The sequence below is a fragment of the Schistocerca serialis genome, chromosome 3 (genome assembly GCF_023864345.2).
Source record: "Schistocerca serialis cubense isolate TAMUIC-IGC-003099 chromosome 3, iqSchSeri2.2, whole genome shotgun sequence".
Lineage (NCBI taxonomy): Eukaryota > Metazoa > Arthropoda > Insecta > Orthoptera > Acrididae > Schistocerca > Schistocerca serialis.
The window spans coordinates 863,619,898-863,636,437 of NC_064640.1; the positions used below are offsets into that span (position 1 = coordinate 863,619,898).

At 36.7% G+C, this 16,540-nt stretch overlaps 1 protein-coding gene across 1 annotated transcript in view; it reads right to left on the bottom strand.

The window, feature by feature from the left end:
• The window catches only part of LOC126471275 (Down syndrome cell adhesion molecule-like protein Dscam2), a 231,816-nt gene that overhangs the window by 52,410 nt on the left and 162,866 nt on the right, over nucleotides 1–16,540 (bottom strand). Inside the window, exon 18 of the mRNA XM_050099393.1 lies at nucleotides 4,122–4,265. Within this exon, the coding sequence (XP_049955350.1) occupies nucleotides 4,122–4,265 (144 nt within the window). The remainder of the gene's footprint in view (nucleotides 1–4,121; nucleotides 4,266–16,540) is intronic.

The window sequence follows — 16,540 nt, forward strand, 5'->3', positions numbered from 1 at the left end:
AACTATGTAAGAGCCAAGCGAATTTACAGAAAGATAGTGGAAGAGGCAAAAAAGAGATACAATGACAGGTTCATTAAAGAGGCTCACAATCCATGCAAATCAGCTAAGAATCTGGTAAACAAAGTGCAGAAAAAAGCCCACCTCAGCCTTAAATTCCAGTAGCCCTGATGCCTTCAATCAGTACTTTGTTAGGATAGTGAAAGATACTATTAATGAAATACCTGACTCAGGCTTAGTCCCCACAAGTCACATGAGAAACATAACCAGTAGCACTTTTGAAAACTTGAAGGAAGTGCACCCTAAGGATATCGTAAAAATAGTTACGTCATACAAGAACTCAGAGAGCGAAGATATCTACGGTATGTCTTGCACAACGCTGAAGAAAATTATTCTAGAGCTTGCTCAACCATTATCTATAGCAATTAACAAATGCTTATCCTCTGGTGTCTTCCCAAAATTTCTTAAACTAGCATGGACAGTACCAATCTACAAAAAAGGTGACCCGTGTGAAGTGTCCAGCTACAGACCAGTTTCTATCACTCCTATTCTAGCCAAAGTTATGGAGTCTGTTATGAAACTTCAGTTACAGAATTATTTTGAAGTAAATAAGCTCTTCCAGGACACACAGCACGGTTTTCGCAAGGGAAAGTCAATGTTTACGACAGCACTGGACTTAACCAGAAAAATAAGGCAAGGATTCGAAGACAGAGAAAGTGTGGCACTAACACTCTTAGCAAGGCATCTGACTGCATTTCCCACAAGATACTGCACAATAAATTGAAGTGTTACGGTGTTGGAGGTGTGGTTCTGGCAACTTTTCAGTCTTATCTGGAAAACCGGAGACAAGTGGTATCAATTCATGGATCAACATCACAAGAACAAAAGCTGGAACATGGAGTACCCCGAGGGTCCGTCATAGGGCCTCTCCTGTTCCTTATTTATGTCAATGATGTGGGTTATAACAACAATATTTTACAGTTTGCTGATGACACCACCCTTTTTGCCAAAGGAAGAACTGCTGCAGAATCACTCCAAGTGACAGATGTACTCTTCCACAACATTAAAGAATGGTTCATCAAAAATAAAATGAAGATGAATGAAGAAAATACACATCTGATATGCACCCTTAACAACATCGGATGCCACAATAATATGGAGGCTGTCAAACTGTTGGGCTTCGTGATAGATAGGAAATAACAATGAATGAACACACAGTGTACGTGTGCTGTAAGCTCTCCCGTGTAATATACCTTCTGAGGAGGTTAAAAGGTGTATTGAGTCATTAGTATCTAATAACAGCATATTATGCTCTATTCCACAGCCACATCAATTATGGCCTACTGCTATGGGGACATTCTGCAGGTTGTAAGGATGCGCTAATTCTACAGACAAAAGCTCTCAGAATAATCACATCAAGCAAAAGACAGGAGCACTGCAGACCTATATTCAAGCAGTTATGAATTATTACAGTCTTCAGCCAGTATGTGTTTTTATTTCTCATCAGCCTGAAAGAAAACCAGGGAGTCTTCAGCATGAGGCAAGATATACACAATCACAATACCTGTAACAAGAGGAGCATCGAAATACCCTCTGCCTCTAGGAACATTCAGAAGGAGAGTAGCACAGGACCTGAAAGAACGCCCATTGTACTCCCTTGGTGAATTCTTTAATAGTGACCAAAGTGAATGGACAAACAAATATTGCTTCTATTAAGTATAAATGTCTTAATTTTGTGAATATTTTTTTAAATGTATATATGTAATCAATCTTGATGCAATCTGTCCAGTCGTGGTTAGTAAATGACACAGATCTAGTAATAAAGTAATAAGGATCTTTACGTATGAAGTTATGAATAGCGAGGGAGTCCTAATTACCTCGATTTGAATGTTTGGCCTATACGCAATATTATCAAATTCGATATTTACCTTAAACCCTCGACAAGCAATTCTGTCATACATGACACGTCCTGTCATCCCCATAAACATAGGACTGGTTTCTTCAGAGCCACGATATTTGTATTACTGAAATTACATTTACGGCAGACTCTATTAACAGGAAATTGGGACATTTAAAATTTGTGGCTTTTAATAATGGCTACAGTCCTTTGATCATTGACAAGCTGTACGTACAGACTAAAGACAGTGCCAAGTAACAATGGTGATGCCCACAACCCTTCACTGCAGTATTGAAGTTAGAATAGAATAGCTATGCTAAGTTCCCGTTTCTGTGATTTCATATCACACTCTCAAAGGGAGGAGACTTAACCTTCTGGAAGAAATTGAAATTGTCAAGTGTTCACATGATGCATCAGAAAGGATATCTTACTCTGTGATCAAGTGGCCAGTAAAAACAAAGTTTCTTATGACTCTATGCTCCTGATATTCAAAGAATTCTTGGCTTCCTACAAGGATTTTTAATCAATAAGGCTTGTTTTATTTTTATATCTCTTCACATTTTTAACATTAAAAATCCAGGTTATGTAATTACATAATTCTCTTTATAGAATTCTTGTTTTTTTTTTTTTTTTTTGCTTGTTTTGTTTTATCTTGAAGGTTCCTGCTATTCATAGAACAGTTTTATGGTAATTTTAGCTTATAAACTAGTCGTGCAGCCCTATATATGCTTTACAATCACAGGTTCCATTTTTGCTTTAGTCATTTTATTTAATTTTACTGATAATATACTCTCCCCTACATGTCTCCCAACCCATCCTCTGTGCATACTATTTTATTATGCAGGTGCCAGAAATGTAATTTATAAAGCTTGTTGTAGGTTTCTGTTATGGTTTCACCTTAAAAAAAATTATAGTTTTGGTACTGAATTATATTTTGTGGAATATTTGAGGTTTGCAGTTTTGTTTTGTTTTACACTGAAGGTTCCTGTTCATGTGAACAGCAGTGTACACCAGTTTTAGGATTATAATGTATGTGTTTTGATCTACAGCCTCTTCAAAATTGCTGGCCCATTACTCTTTCAGTTTTATGCATTCTGCATAAAAAATTTTAAATTTTTTTACTGGTAAGTGTTTCCACTTATGAACATTCTAACTAGTGCCCTGGTGCACAGTTTTGCTAAGTTTTGAATGAGGAAGGTTTCTGTTTAGATGTTGTGTAGTATAATTCTTTGTACTTTATCTTCTCATCGTTTGTCGGCTTGCCGATTCCGTTTATTGTATTACGGTCATCTGCCATATATCTTCTTAACGTGTTTGTAGGTTGCCTATGAGAATTTCTTTCTCCCTACTATATTGATTTTTTGTTGATGGCTTTGTACCTGCACCTGATGCCACCTAGTGGTGGTTATTTTTCTAACACCATCTGGCAATTCTGATTCAAAGACTACTCAGTATACAATGTGTGAGGGCAGATTGGCCACTGGCACATTGTTCCAGCGCCACATTTACAGTCTATGAGCATGGCTTTACTCTGCACTGCTATGACTGATGACCCACATCACACAAAGTAATCTGACAGTTACACATTTTAAGTATTCTTCTGTAGGTTTATTGTTGGTGGTTTTTGTACCATCTCTTACGGTGTTTTCCACATTCATGTACTGGGTATTTTGGACATATTTGACAAATGCTTTTTGGCAATAATTATAACATTTTTTAAAGTGCTTTCCTGTGCTTTACATCTTACATATTTACGTTTCTGGTTTTCAATTCTGAGTATAGTATCTCAGGATGGGACCACACCTGGTTATTTATTACATCCAATTTTCTTTGTACTTCCAGATAATCTGATGATGCCCTGACCAGGTGAAATGCATTGTTTTGAACCAAGGCAGAGCATTCTGCAATGTAGCACTGTCTTTCAATATTAATAAATAAACCAGTTTTATTGATTTTTTTTTCATTGTAAATGTAACTCTTGATTATCTACTATTACTTACAAATGAAAATGGTTTGAAACACCAAAACAGTGCTTGTAATTGTACCACTACAGCCAAGACATGACACACGCTGCAAGATTCATGCAAAAGAAAAAATTTTAACACAAAAGAATAAAATGCCATTCCCTGTCTATAAATTAACACTTAAGCTAGTAGGAAAACTTTCTAGAAATTATACTAAATTACTGTACAGTTGATAGCTGTATGGATTAATATACTTCTCTTACCACTTACTGCACTTTGTGTTACTATTCTATACTCTCCGCTAGTAGTTCCAGCACTGTTTGTAGATGTAATACGAAAAATGTATGTTGTTCCTGGCCAAAGACCCATAACTGGGAAGTGTTCCCTCACTGCTAAATTATTACCTGCTGCATTAACAATACATAGGAATCAGTTGTATTATATATATTTTTTAAACTTACAGTATTTAACAGAAAAATTGTCATCCTGTGTTACTGTCTCAGTCATACATATTCATAAAGTTTCACCAAACAGTAATTGAGCAATGGGCAGATATATTTTTGAGGGCACAAAATTATACAGTTCTGGAAAGGGATAGCTTATCATAACACAGACAGAATGTGAAATTAGTTGCTGAAGCTGTAGTATGTTTTCTCATGTTGTAGAGAGAGAGAGAGAGAGAGAGAGAGAGAGAGAGAGAGAGAGAAGAGTGGGGGTGGGAGTGGGAGTGTGAGACAGAGAAAGATATTTTTTTGGGGTGTTGGAGCGAGTAGAAATGGAGGACAGGATCATTGAAAAGCTAAAATCCAATTTCAAGTTTAAATGGTTTTAAAGAAAGCACTGGTAGAGTAATGAAGTAAAGTTCAGTGCTTTAATGTAAAGAATTGTTGAACCCATCAACAATATGAAAAGGGATACATTTTAAAAATACTCAGTACTATCTCTACAATCAAAGCTAAAGGGAACCAGAAGGGGCAGTAGAGACAAAGCCTCTAGATCACAATGGTTCATATGTATGCTGACATGTAAATTACACAGAAACTGGATTGGAGGTAGGCAGAGACTGATATATTTTACTCTCATCCACAGGAGTCTTCCAATTTCTACCAAGCAATTTGCAGAGAACACTTATGTACACCGCCATGTGCAATGATGGTATGGAATGGGTAGGTGAGAAGGCTACAATAACTTAATGACTCATTGACAGTAAGGTTATTGGAGTTGATACACTAATTCAGAAGAAAAATCTAGGAATATTTTAAGGCATAACCCATTCAAAGAAATCATATAGGTATTTTAATGAAAATATTTACAGATAATACAGAAAATCTAAATTTGAATGGCCACACTGGGCTGAACACCACTTACATTGAATAAAAGTTTAATGCCTTAACCACTGTACTATTTGCTTAAGAGAAAAGATAAGTTGAGACCAAGACAATATAATCACAGACCAAGACAATATAACTAGTAACTGACAGAATAGATTACTGGTGATAAAGCAGCTTTCCAAATGCATTTCTATTTTTTCTTTTTGTTACAGTTTTGGATATTAGTTACATTCTAGTTACTAGAAATGAGCTCCCACTCAGATTCATGTAGAACCACATAATACATGCCCATTTATTGACTGAAAAACAGTGTTGCCATTCACACAGAGTAATATTTCCATTATTTTTAATCAAAACCTACATTGCCAATCAGAAGGACTAATTTAGTAAAATATTCAAATTTTAACTCTATAGTGATGGATGAGACATCAGATATCCTTCAATGCAAACCTGAATCTAGTATGGTACCGATACCATTGTGTCACTGTACTTTGCGCCATGATTTCAAAATACTACTGCACATAAAATTTTTACTGCATTACAACACTACAACTATACCAGAAATTATTCATCTGGAAAACCATACATAGAGACATCTGTTTATGAATGGCAGATTCAGCAGCTAACTTTTATAAAATGGATTTTTTGGTATGTTTTCCCTCCTCAGGAAAGATAGCTACTGAAATGAGCTTAATCAAAGGCAAAAAAAAAATTTTAGAATTAGATGTTTGTTGTGAAAGTAATCAGTACACTTGTGTCATTTTCTACAAAAATATTGTTCAGGTGGGTGGGAAGAATAAATGATGAGTATTAGAAAACTTTGTAAGTTCCTGTGATTTACAGAAGTTATCAGTGATGTGTACATTAGAAGAAAATTTTTAAAAATTTCACATCATGAGACATAATGCTAAGATTAGAGTAGATTTCATTTATTATACCAATGTTTATAGGTAAAAAGCATCTAGCTTTCATAAATTCTGTGTTTAAGTTTTCATTATGCTCACACACCTATGAAAGAAGCAACCGGGCTTCTGTAATTCAGATTAATCACAATATCGCTATATGATAACCACTGTACTTTTCATGGTGGATTTGGTCAGCAGAAAACTACAACAATCTAGATGTGACTCCATGTAAAACTGCTGTAATGTGAAAGTAACATAACTGAGAAAAACCATCCATGTTGTGCAATATATACATTTAGAATGTTAATTTTCTTCATGCTCTGATCCTCATAATATTGCTGAGTGGAGTGATTCCATGCATGTGTAATATACAGCAAATTAGTGGCTCAGTTGCAAAACAATGCTCAGAATGTCTTTCATCAATATAATCATTATGTAAATAACTTAGGATTTAATCACTATGGTTTTCATGGTGGATATTGCACATCAGAAATACTATTCAGCAAAAGTATGTTTTTTATGGCTGGTACAATTTTACTTGTGCTGTGTGCAAACCATGTTGTGCTTGTAGTCTGAATTTAATATTACTGTTTTGATTTCTAGTCCAGCAAATGTGTGATTTGTGCTATGATTCATTTACTAAAGGCAAATGTAACTAGTTAAAAACCATTGTAAAAACCCATTCTTTTTATACTTTTTATAAGGCACATGTTATCAGCACTTAAGATATGGGATACAGGTTGTAATGGACTTTGATTCATTCATTCATTTTTAGGAGGAGAAAATGACATTCATGGTGATAAGAGGTGCCAACAAGTTTCCCAATACACTGAAATAAGACATGTGCTAACTGGTATTAAGTATTGAATTTTTTGAATGGTATGCAAAAGGATCAAAAACTATCCCTCAAGAAATTGTTACAGAGATATTTAGCTATTGCAAGTGTGCATGATCAATATGAAAACTAAGTGACTGCAAAGGAGGTATTTCCAATACATTACAAAGATTAAAAAATGATTTTATGGCCCCATTGTGATAAGTGCAAAAAATCCAAGAAACTACATCAAATAGCCACAAATGACAATAGGACAGTGACACTGAATGCAATTTCAATACACACTCCCAGTTACAGTAACAAGTTACAAGTCTTCATCATCAACCAAAAAGACATAAATAAATTCATAGACCAGAAATGTCAATTATCCCAGTTTATAATGTTAATGAAAAGCTATCAGAAAGCATTTAAAAACCCAGTACTTCACTAGGGAATGATGAATATGACATTCATGAAAACATTGTGGTGTTTTAAAACTGCCACTTAGCTTGAAACCTGAGAGCTTTTCACCAGACATTATTAATGTTGGTACTTAAGAGTGAGATAGTCAGAGAACTGAGCCACAAAGGAATGTTGGTACTGTTGTGACAACTACATACAGTTTCTGGCACACATGCATTTTGCCATCCAGAGTGTAGTTTTGGTTTTTCCATTGCACAATATTTATCTTGGACTAAATGAATTTCACTATTGACAATACAATTATCCAAAAATGTTATTAACAGTTTATGATGTTAATTTCAAGAGAAGCCTTATATGACACATGACTACCCAGGTAACACAATTAAGTAAGAATTCAAGTGCACCTTAGACCATGTAAGAGTACAGATATAGATATGTTGACTGGAACTTTGTCATGCTAAGCTATGGAGTTATTGAAATTCTGCCAATATTGACTGATTTTTGTTAAATGAAGGATGCCATAAACTAGGGAACTAATAAATGCCTTACTGTTCACCTGGCCATATGGAAGATATATTATTGTTGTTACTTTACTAGGCGGTGTATGCTGTAGTCCATGTGATACAGGAAATGCCCAGTTTATGGAACAATGGAACAGTCATTTTGCAGTCCCACAATTCATTAAAACAATTTGGATGTTATTTTAATTTCACACATTTTCACTACTGATGTTACAATATATCATTAAAATTTTCTGCGAGTCATCTCCCCAAAGAAATACCCTTTCTTTTCCTGTATGCCCCATCATAACCAAGTTTTCCCACACCTTAAGCTGTACCATGCTATGCAAAAATAATTTACTTTCTAGGAGACATAAGTACAAGCATATCAAGATACAAACGTGAGACTATTTTGAATGGTCAATCAAGAAGCTTTTCTACTAATTTTTTCATGAGGAGACTCGAAGAAAGGCCTGTACTGTTCAGAGTATCTCATTATCTGTTAAGTTCACTAATGGGAGACTTATTATATAAACTCATAGTGAAACTGAATGCCACAGTTTACTCCAGTTAATCAGGCCACTGTAAAAAAGTGGAAGTCATGTGGGTCATTTTACAGTCTCAGATTGTAGTGACGCATGCACATACTTTCGAAAGGCCACACGTGTGGCAATGCTATGTCATCCGCAGATGGTGCCTCAGACTTGCGTGATATATCACTATCAGAGCCCACTGTGGGAGCCAGTCTATTTAAAGCATCTGTTCGGCCTCAGTTTTCTATGTGTACATAATTGGTTCCTGCTGAATGTTATTTAAATACTGTGTTCAAGTTGTTAATGCTACCATGGAATAAAGTTGCATTCAGTCTGTTGGTCATGTTGTGCTTACACCTAATTAGAACACAGACAACTATTGATAGTTTGACTTAGAATGTACTTGGCCAACTTCCAACCTTTGTATGTAGAAAATGTGGAAAGCAAAAACTTACTTATGTTGCTGTAGTGGCCATCCTTTCCTCAGCAAATACTCTTTTCCATGAGATATGTTTAATTTATAACAAGCTGACTATAATTCATTAACTTTACCTGTGCCTTTGTATCCCTCAATTATCCCATTAATATTGTCTGCAAACACATTTCCTGAGCTGTATTCATGTTCTGTAAAATTGAGAAAATGTTACTTCAAAGATGTAGGAACATTCACATACAGTCCCCTGTGCTATATGTAGTTGCAAACTGTTAAACAATGATTCCTTTAAGGCAATTACTGCCTGAAGCCAATGGTGGATATGAGGCCATCATTGTCCTAAATGGTTTATGCAGTACATTTTTTCCAGACCACTGTACCTAACTTCTTGTTCCTCTGAAGGACTCTCAGCAGAGAATAAAAGCATGTATTGAAAACTACACATAGTAACACCCCACTAGCAAAATTAATTATAATGTATTTGTTCCTCCACACAACTTTTGCATTTTTTCATGATATTAGTATTGTTGCATTTAACACAGAGTAAAGATAATGCATTAATAACACAACTTTGATAGCTTTTCAATTGCGTAATCTCTTTCCTAACAATTGTTCATTTTTTAGCTTTCCAATAAACTCATGCCTATGTCTATCATGTTCTGTAAAATTGAGTAAATGTTACTTCAAAGATGTAGGAACATTCACATACAGTCCCCTGTGCTATCCGTAGTTGCAAACTTTTAAACAATGATTCCTTCAAGGCAATGACTGCCTGAAGCCCATGGTGGATATGAAGCCATCCTTGTCCTAAATGCTTTATGCAGTACATTTTTTCCAGAGCACTGTACCTAACCTTGAGCAAGCAGTAAAGGAAACAAAAGAAAAATTCGGAGTAGGAATTAAAATCCATGGAGAAGAAATTAAAACCTTGAGGTTCACCGATGACATTGTAATTCTGTCAGAGACAGCAAAGGACCTGGAAGAGCAGCTGAACAGAATGGACATTGTCTTGAAAGGAGGATATAAGATGAACATCAACAAAAGCAAAATGTGGATAATGGAATGTAGTCGAATTAAATCGGGTGATGCTGCGGAAATTAGATTAGGAAATGAGACACTTAAAGTAGTAAATGAGTTTTGCTATTTGGGGAGCAAAATAACTGATAATGGTTGAAGTAGAGAGGATATAAAATGTAGATTGGCAATGGCAAGGAAAGTGTTTCTGAAGAAGAGAAATTTGTTAACATTGAGTATAGATTTAAGTTTCAGGAAGTCTTTTCTGAAAGTATTTGTATGGAGTGTATCCATATATGGAAGTGAAATGTGGACAATAAATAGTTTAGACAAAAAGAGAATAGAAACTTTCGGAATGTGGTGCTACAGAAGAATGCTGAAGATTAGATGGGTAGATCACATAACTAATGAGAAGGTATTGAATAGAATTGGGGAGAAGAGAAATTTGTAGCACAACTTGACTTGAAGAAGAGATCGGTTGGTAGGACATATTCTGAGGCATCAAGGGATCACCAATTTAGTATTGGAGGGCAGCATGGAGGGTAAAAATCGAAGAGGGAGACCAAGAGATGAATATGCTAAACAGATTCAGAAGGATGTAGGTTGCAGTAGGTACTGGGAGATGAAGAGGCTTGCACAGGATAGAGAAGCATGGAGAGCTGCATCAAACCAGTCTTTGGACTGAAGACCACAACAACAATGTCTATCACATCCTGAGGAATCTGATGTAAAATTTTTTCCCTTTTTCATCTATGCTGCAGTCAAGTTCTCTTTAATTTTTCATTGTTCTGGAGTAATTAATTCAGTTTTAAGTTTAAATGAAGAAAAAGGTGATTACAGTTAAATGTCTAGTTCGTTACAATGTGCAGCTAGTTATCTCATTTACCGTACTTTTTGACTATGGACAGTGCATCTCATTATACTTCAAAACAACTCATGAAAGCATTGTTCCAAGCTTCTTCTGACAATCGTGTACATTGTTAATTCCATACAAACAGTGGAAACTGTCATCCTTTTAGCTGTCATCAGTTATGTAAGCAAGGGAAAGTTATAGTATGTGAAACAAAATGAGGTGCAAAGGAAGATACTGAAGAGCTCTCCAGCTAAATTTACCAGTAGCAATGTCTAATGAATATGAGTGAGAAATTCCATAATGAAATAACCGGTTTTTGGGTCTAAATCTTGTAAGATTGTTTAAAAGTGCCTCTACAAATTTAAGCAGCTGCTATTCTACCAACCATCCCTAGAGAGATTTTTAAGAGTTGAGGAACACTTCTAGTACACTTAAGAAAACATTGTCTTCACAGCAGAATGGAATTTTTGGACTATGCAATGTGCATCCAGATCTTAAAGCACTTATTTCTTGTTTTCTGGTTTGGTTGGCATGTAGGTACATAGGAAGATACTGAAGAGCTATGCAGCTAAGTTGCTAGTACTGATTTCCAAAGAATATGTTGAAGAACTCCACACATCAAAACCATTTCCTTCAGGAATGGTTGACTGCAGTATTACTCATAAATTTTATTTTCCACTGTGCTTTATCTTGAAGCTAACAATTAACAACTATGGCAAACCTGACAGTATGATCTCAAGTTCTTGGCTACAATGCAAATATGAACATCTCTAAACATGCACAGAAGCAGACTGTGACTTTTATTTATAGAGTATTGTGTGGTAGAACCTTGTTTCAATTTAATGTAGGTGCAATATCTGATTGAAAGTATCCCGACTCTATTGGTGGACATTTATACAGGATGTGTCCACACTTAGGCTGTATGATGGCTTCATATTTGCAGGGAACACTTTCATTGAGGTGTCTGGATGTCTCTGGAGGAATGGTGGCATATTCTTCCTCAAGAGCTAAAACCAGGAAGCTAGTGATGTTGGACACTAAGGACTGGGGCGACGTCGACATTCTAATGCATCCCAAAAGTATTCCACTGAGTTCAGGATGGGACTCTGGGTAGGCCAGGCCATTTCAGAAATATTATCATCTACAAGCCATTATCTTACAGATGCCACATTATCAGAGAATGCATTGTCATACTGATAGAAACAATCATTATCCGAAACTGTACCACTACAGTATGCAGTACACAAAGCCATAAAATATGTTCATATCAATCCACATTTAGTGTTTTCTTAAATGCAATAGGGATCTGTACTGGGCCCCTTCCTGTTTCTGATAATGATCAATGACCTCCCCTCGTTTATTAGATCCACCACTGTATTGTATGCAGATGATACGACTTTTCTTCATAACAGTAACAATCTTAATGATCTTAAAACCTGTGCTGAAAATACACTCACTCATGCAGCATATTGGTTCAGAACAAATGGTTTCCTGCTTAATGAAAATAAAACTCAGCAGATAATCTTCACTCTAAGAGACAAGCCACTATCTGATGACCCTAGTTCTGTTAAATTCCTGGGAGTTTATTTAGATGAAAAGTTATCCTGGGGCCAACATGTAAACTATATTAGTAGTAAGCCATCTAGAGTAATTTATTTATTAAGACAACTCAGAAATTGTGTACCTGAAACATACATTGGATCATCTTATTTTGCATTTTTCCAAAGTATAATATCCTATGGCATTATCTTGTGGGGTAACTGTAGTCATATACATGACATCCTATTATTGCAGAAGAAAACCATTAGGATAATTAAAAATTCTTCACATAAGGCTCACTGCAAACCCTTATTTCCTAAACAAAAAATTATGACAGTAATAAACCTCTATATATACAATGTCTTAATCTTTATGAAGAAGAACCTACAAGATGCGAAACGTAGAGAAAATGTACATTGTTACAATACAAGAAGCATCAAACACATCTACACGCCTTACCACAGATTATCAAAATCAATAAATAGCTATGAAGTCACAGGGCACAAACTATTTAATAAGCTTCCACATGCTATACAGGATCTTTCTGAACATACATTCAAAGAAAGACTGCATGAATGGTTTATTGCCCACCCGTTCTATGATATCAATGAATTCTTCAACTGTAAAATGCAGTAATCCAACAGATGACCCACTGTACATTTATTGTAATATAAGCTAAAGTATTTCAGTAGTCAATACCTTATCACACTGTATTATAAATTGTAACTTCATTTGACATTGTCAATTGCTGTAATGGCCTAAAGACAATAAAATCTTTATTATTATTATTATTATTATTATTATTATTATTATCATAGTATGATGCTCTTTACATAACTTCAAGCATTGCTTAACATTATCTACAGAAATGTGTGGCTTATAATAGGCTGCTTCACCATTGTACGCCATTCTTTTTAACTCTCTATGCACAGTCATTATGTTACATGGGCTGGTGGTAGCACTTTGGGACTCACGAGAGTGATTCCTTCTACTGATTTTGTGCGATTTTTTACAATTACCTTCCACAATGCTTGACAGTCCCTGACCAGTACGTTGCATCTACCAGGTCTTGGTTGAGCTGTGGTTGTTTCTTCGAATTTCTACTTCACAGTCATATCACCAAGAGTCAACTTGAGAAGTTTTAGAAGGGCTGAAATGTCCCTGATGGATTTTTTGCTCTGGTCACATCCAACAGCTAGTCCACGTTCAAAGTCACTGAGCTCTCCTGAGTGAACCATTCTGTTGTTACTGCTTCCCTACTGACAACACATTACGCACCACCCTTCCCTACTGGCAACACATTACACACCACCTCCTTTTGTACTGGTGAGTCCACCTCTTATAACATCTAGAATTCACTTTTGCATTACGCAGGGGTGTCCAAATACTTTTGTTCAGGTACTGTATTCTCTGCTCTTTGTGTCCAGTTCTACAGGTCCACATTATTTTGCAAATATTCCTGACTACAGTAGGTACTGGGGTAAACAGTGCTTGTATATGTTCTCTATGGAAATGGCATATTTGATTCTACTTGCAACATCCTGATTTACATGATTAGCTCCCTGGAACAGAATGCCAATGATGCGAAGACTGTTTGGAAAGAAACCTTACAGTTCATGTAACATGGAAAGCAGTGAGAGGATACAACAGTTGCTACACTGATCCATGCAGAAGATCAGTGTGCCTACAAAATGCCTGAAAAACACTTGAATTGTTGCATCAATTCAAACGAGACATTTTTGAACATATGCTCTATTGCCTACTTTTGGTTCCAAGTTTTGTCATGTCCACCTTTTCATGTGCATGAAAAAGTAGTTTTGCTCCTAATGTTTTGACTCCAATGAACAAATACAAGATGGTATCACTACAATCTCAAGTTAATTATGCATAGGGAATTTGTCAACTAGAAGGTATATGATGAATGGTTAAATTTGAATGGTGATTAAGCAGAGGAGTAATACAAAGATGTAGTTTTAAAATTTTTCTAATAAATTAGCTTTAACTATTCCAGTATTTAATTCATAGCCTAACTGAAGTTACTTTTTATATTGGCACTTTATATAAGCACTTACAATTAGCTTTCAATGATATATAACACAATGTACCCTATTTCACAAATCTGTGAATAAAGTACTATGACTGACCTAAGCATTTCTTGCAGTGCCTGTGTCATTTAGGTTGTTTCCAAAGATTTCAGTGTTCTGGAGCCCCATAGTTGCACACATTCATGAGCAATTCAGTATTCTGGATCCCCATAGCTACACACATTCCTGAGCAACTAACTTATAGACAGTTACCTTGTAATGTGCAGCACCTCTTTCTACTCTTGATGGCATCCAAAATACGCTAAACAGGACTGAGCTCAGTTGACCTGGTAGGATCATACACACACCCTCATGCACATGGCCTGTTCCGTAAACCATTCTGACACAATTAAAGTGTGATGGGAGAAACAGCTGGCCTGCAGGATGCTGTAGGAAGTTGCTCATGAGGAGACAGTTGGTTCCTCTATACTTCAATTATAAAAGACACTGACATCCATATTAAAGATGCTATTTCATCCTGGGTGAACATTCACTACAACAGAATATTTCCTCCACATGCCTGAACATTGTCCTGTTGACAAGTAGGAGGCATCCCCTCAGCTGGTTTCATATGCTTCTGTTGGTGTATGCCGGCATATAGTGTGACTCATCAGTCCAGGCACCCTTTCTTCAACCTTCGAGCATTAAATGATGGTGTTCCTACATCTGTGATATTCTCTGTACCCAGTGATTTATGGTGATCAGAGCTATACATGTGAGGCAGTGGCATCTGTATCCCATGGTGTGATGGTAGTTCCGGACGGTATGATTGATTACTAGTTGTTGTACGGCACTGAAATGGTGAGTGATACGCTGTAGTGTGATCCATATATTTACATTTGTAATCTAGGACACTCTACAAGAACCCTTGTCATCAATATGTTGCCCATGACTGTTGAGTATGGTACTGCCAAATTGAAGTACTCATGGTACATCTTTGACATAGTGGTAAGTGGAAAGCCCAGTGCCTACATTACCTTGGAGACAGACTGTGCTATGCACAGATTACCTGTTATTTGGCCATGATGAACTGTGCTGATCTTGCACATCTTGGTCATTTGTCATCATCATTTTTCCTATCTTTCTCATTTACTCTCTTTTTAACTTGTTTGCCTTTATTGTTCCTCCTTGACATTATTTAAATTCTTACTTATGATTTTGTTGATTTTTGAAACATTTTTCTTGGACAGGAATTTTTTTATTTTCTATTTTTTTATTTTTATTTTAAGGCTACCAGTTAAATTCTGTGAAACTTCCTGGCAGATTAAAACTGTGTGCCGGACTGAGACTTGAACTCGGGACCTTTGCCTTTCACGGGCAAGTGCTCAGCCAACTGAGCTACCCAAGCACGACTCATGCCCCGTCCTCACAGCTTCACTTCTGCCAGTACCTCGTCTCCTAACTTCCAAACTTAACAGAAGCTCTCCTGCGAACCTTGCAGAACTAGCACTCCTGAAAGAAAGGATATTGCGGAGACATGACTTAGCCACAGCCTGGGGGGTGTTTCCAGAATGAGATCTTCACTCTGCAGCAGTGTGTGCACTGATATGAAACTTCCTGGCAGATTAAAGCTGTGTGCCAGACCGAGTTTCATATCAGCGCACACTCCGCTGCAGAATGAAAATCTCATTCTGGAAACATCCCCCAGGCTGTGGCTAAGCCATGTCTCCGAAATATCCTTTCTTTCAGGAGTGCTAGTTCTGCAAGGTTCGCAGGAGAGCTTCTGTGAAGTTTGGAAGGTAGGAGACGAGGTACTGGCAGAAGTGAAGCTGTGAGGACAGGGCGTGAGTCGTGTTTGGGTAGCTCAGTTGGTAGAGCACTTGCCCGCGAAAGGCAAAGGTCCCGAGTTCGAGTCTCGGTCTGGCACACAGTTTTAATCTGCCAGGAAGTTTCATATCAGCGCACACTCCGCTGCAGAGTGAAAATCTCATTCAGTTAAATTCTGTGTTTAGTCCTTTACTGTGGTTCCATATAGTTTACCTCAAAAAGTTTTAACCTTATATTTTTATTCTTTAATATCACAATATTCACTTGTATATCTTTCAGTTACCACATTTCCTTCTTACCTTCTCAGTTTTCCTTGATCTCTTAATTTTTTTTTTTCCAGCATTCGGGAGGACGACGGTTCAATCCCGTCTCCGGCCATCCTGATTTAGGTTTTCCGTGATTTCCCTAAATCGCTTCAGGCAAATGCCAGGATGGTTCCTTTGAAAGGGCACGGCCGATTTCCTTCCCCATCCTTCCCTCGCCCGA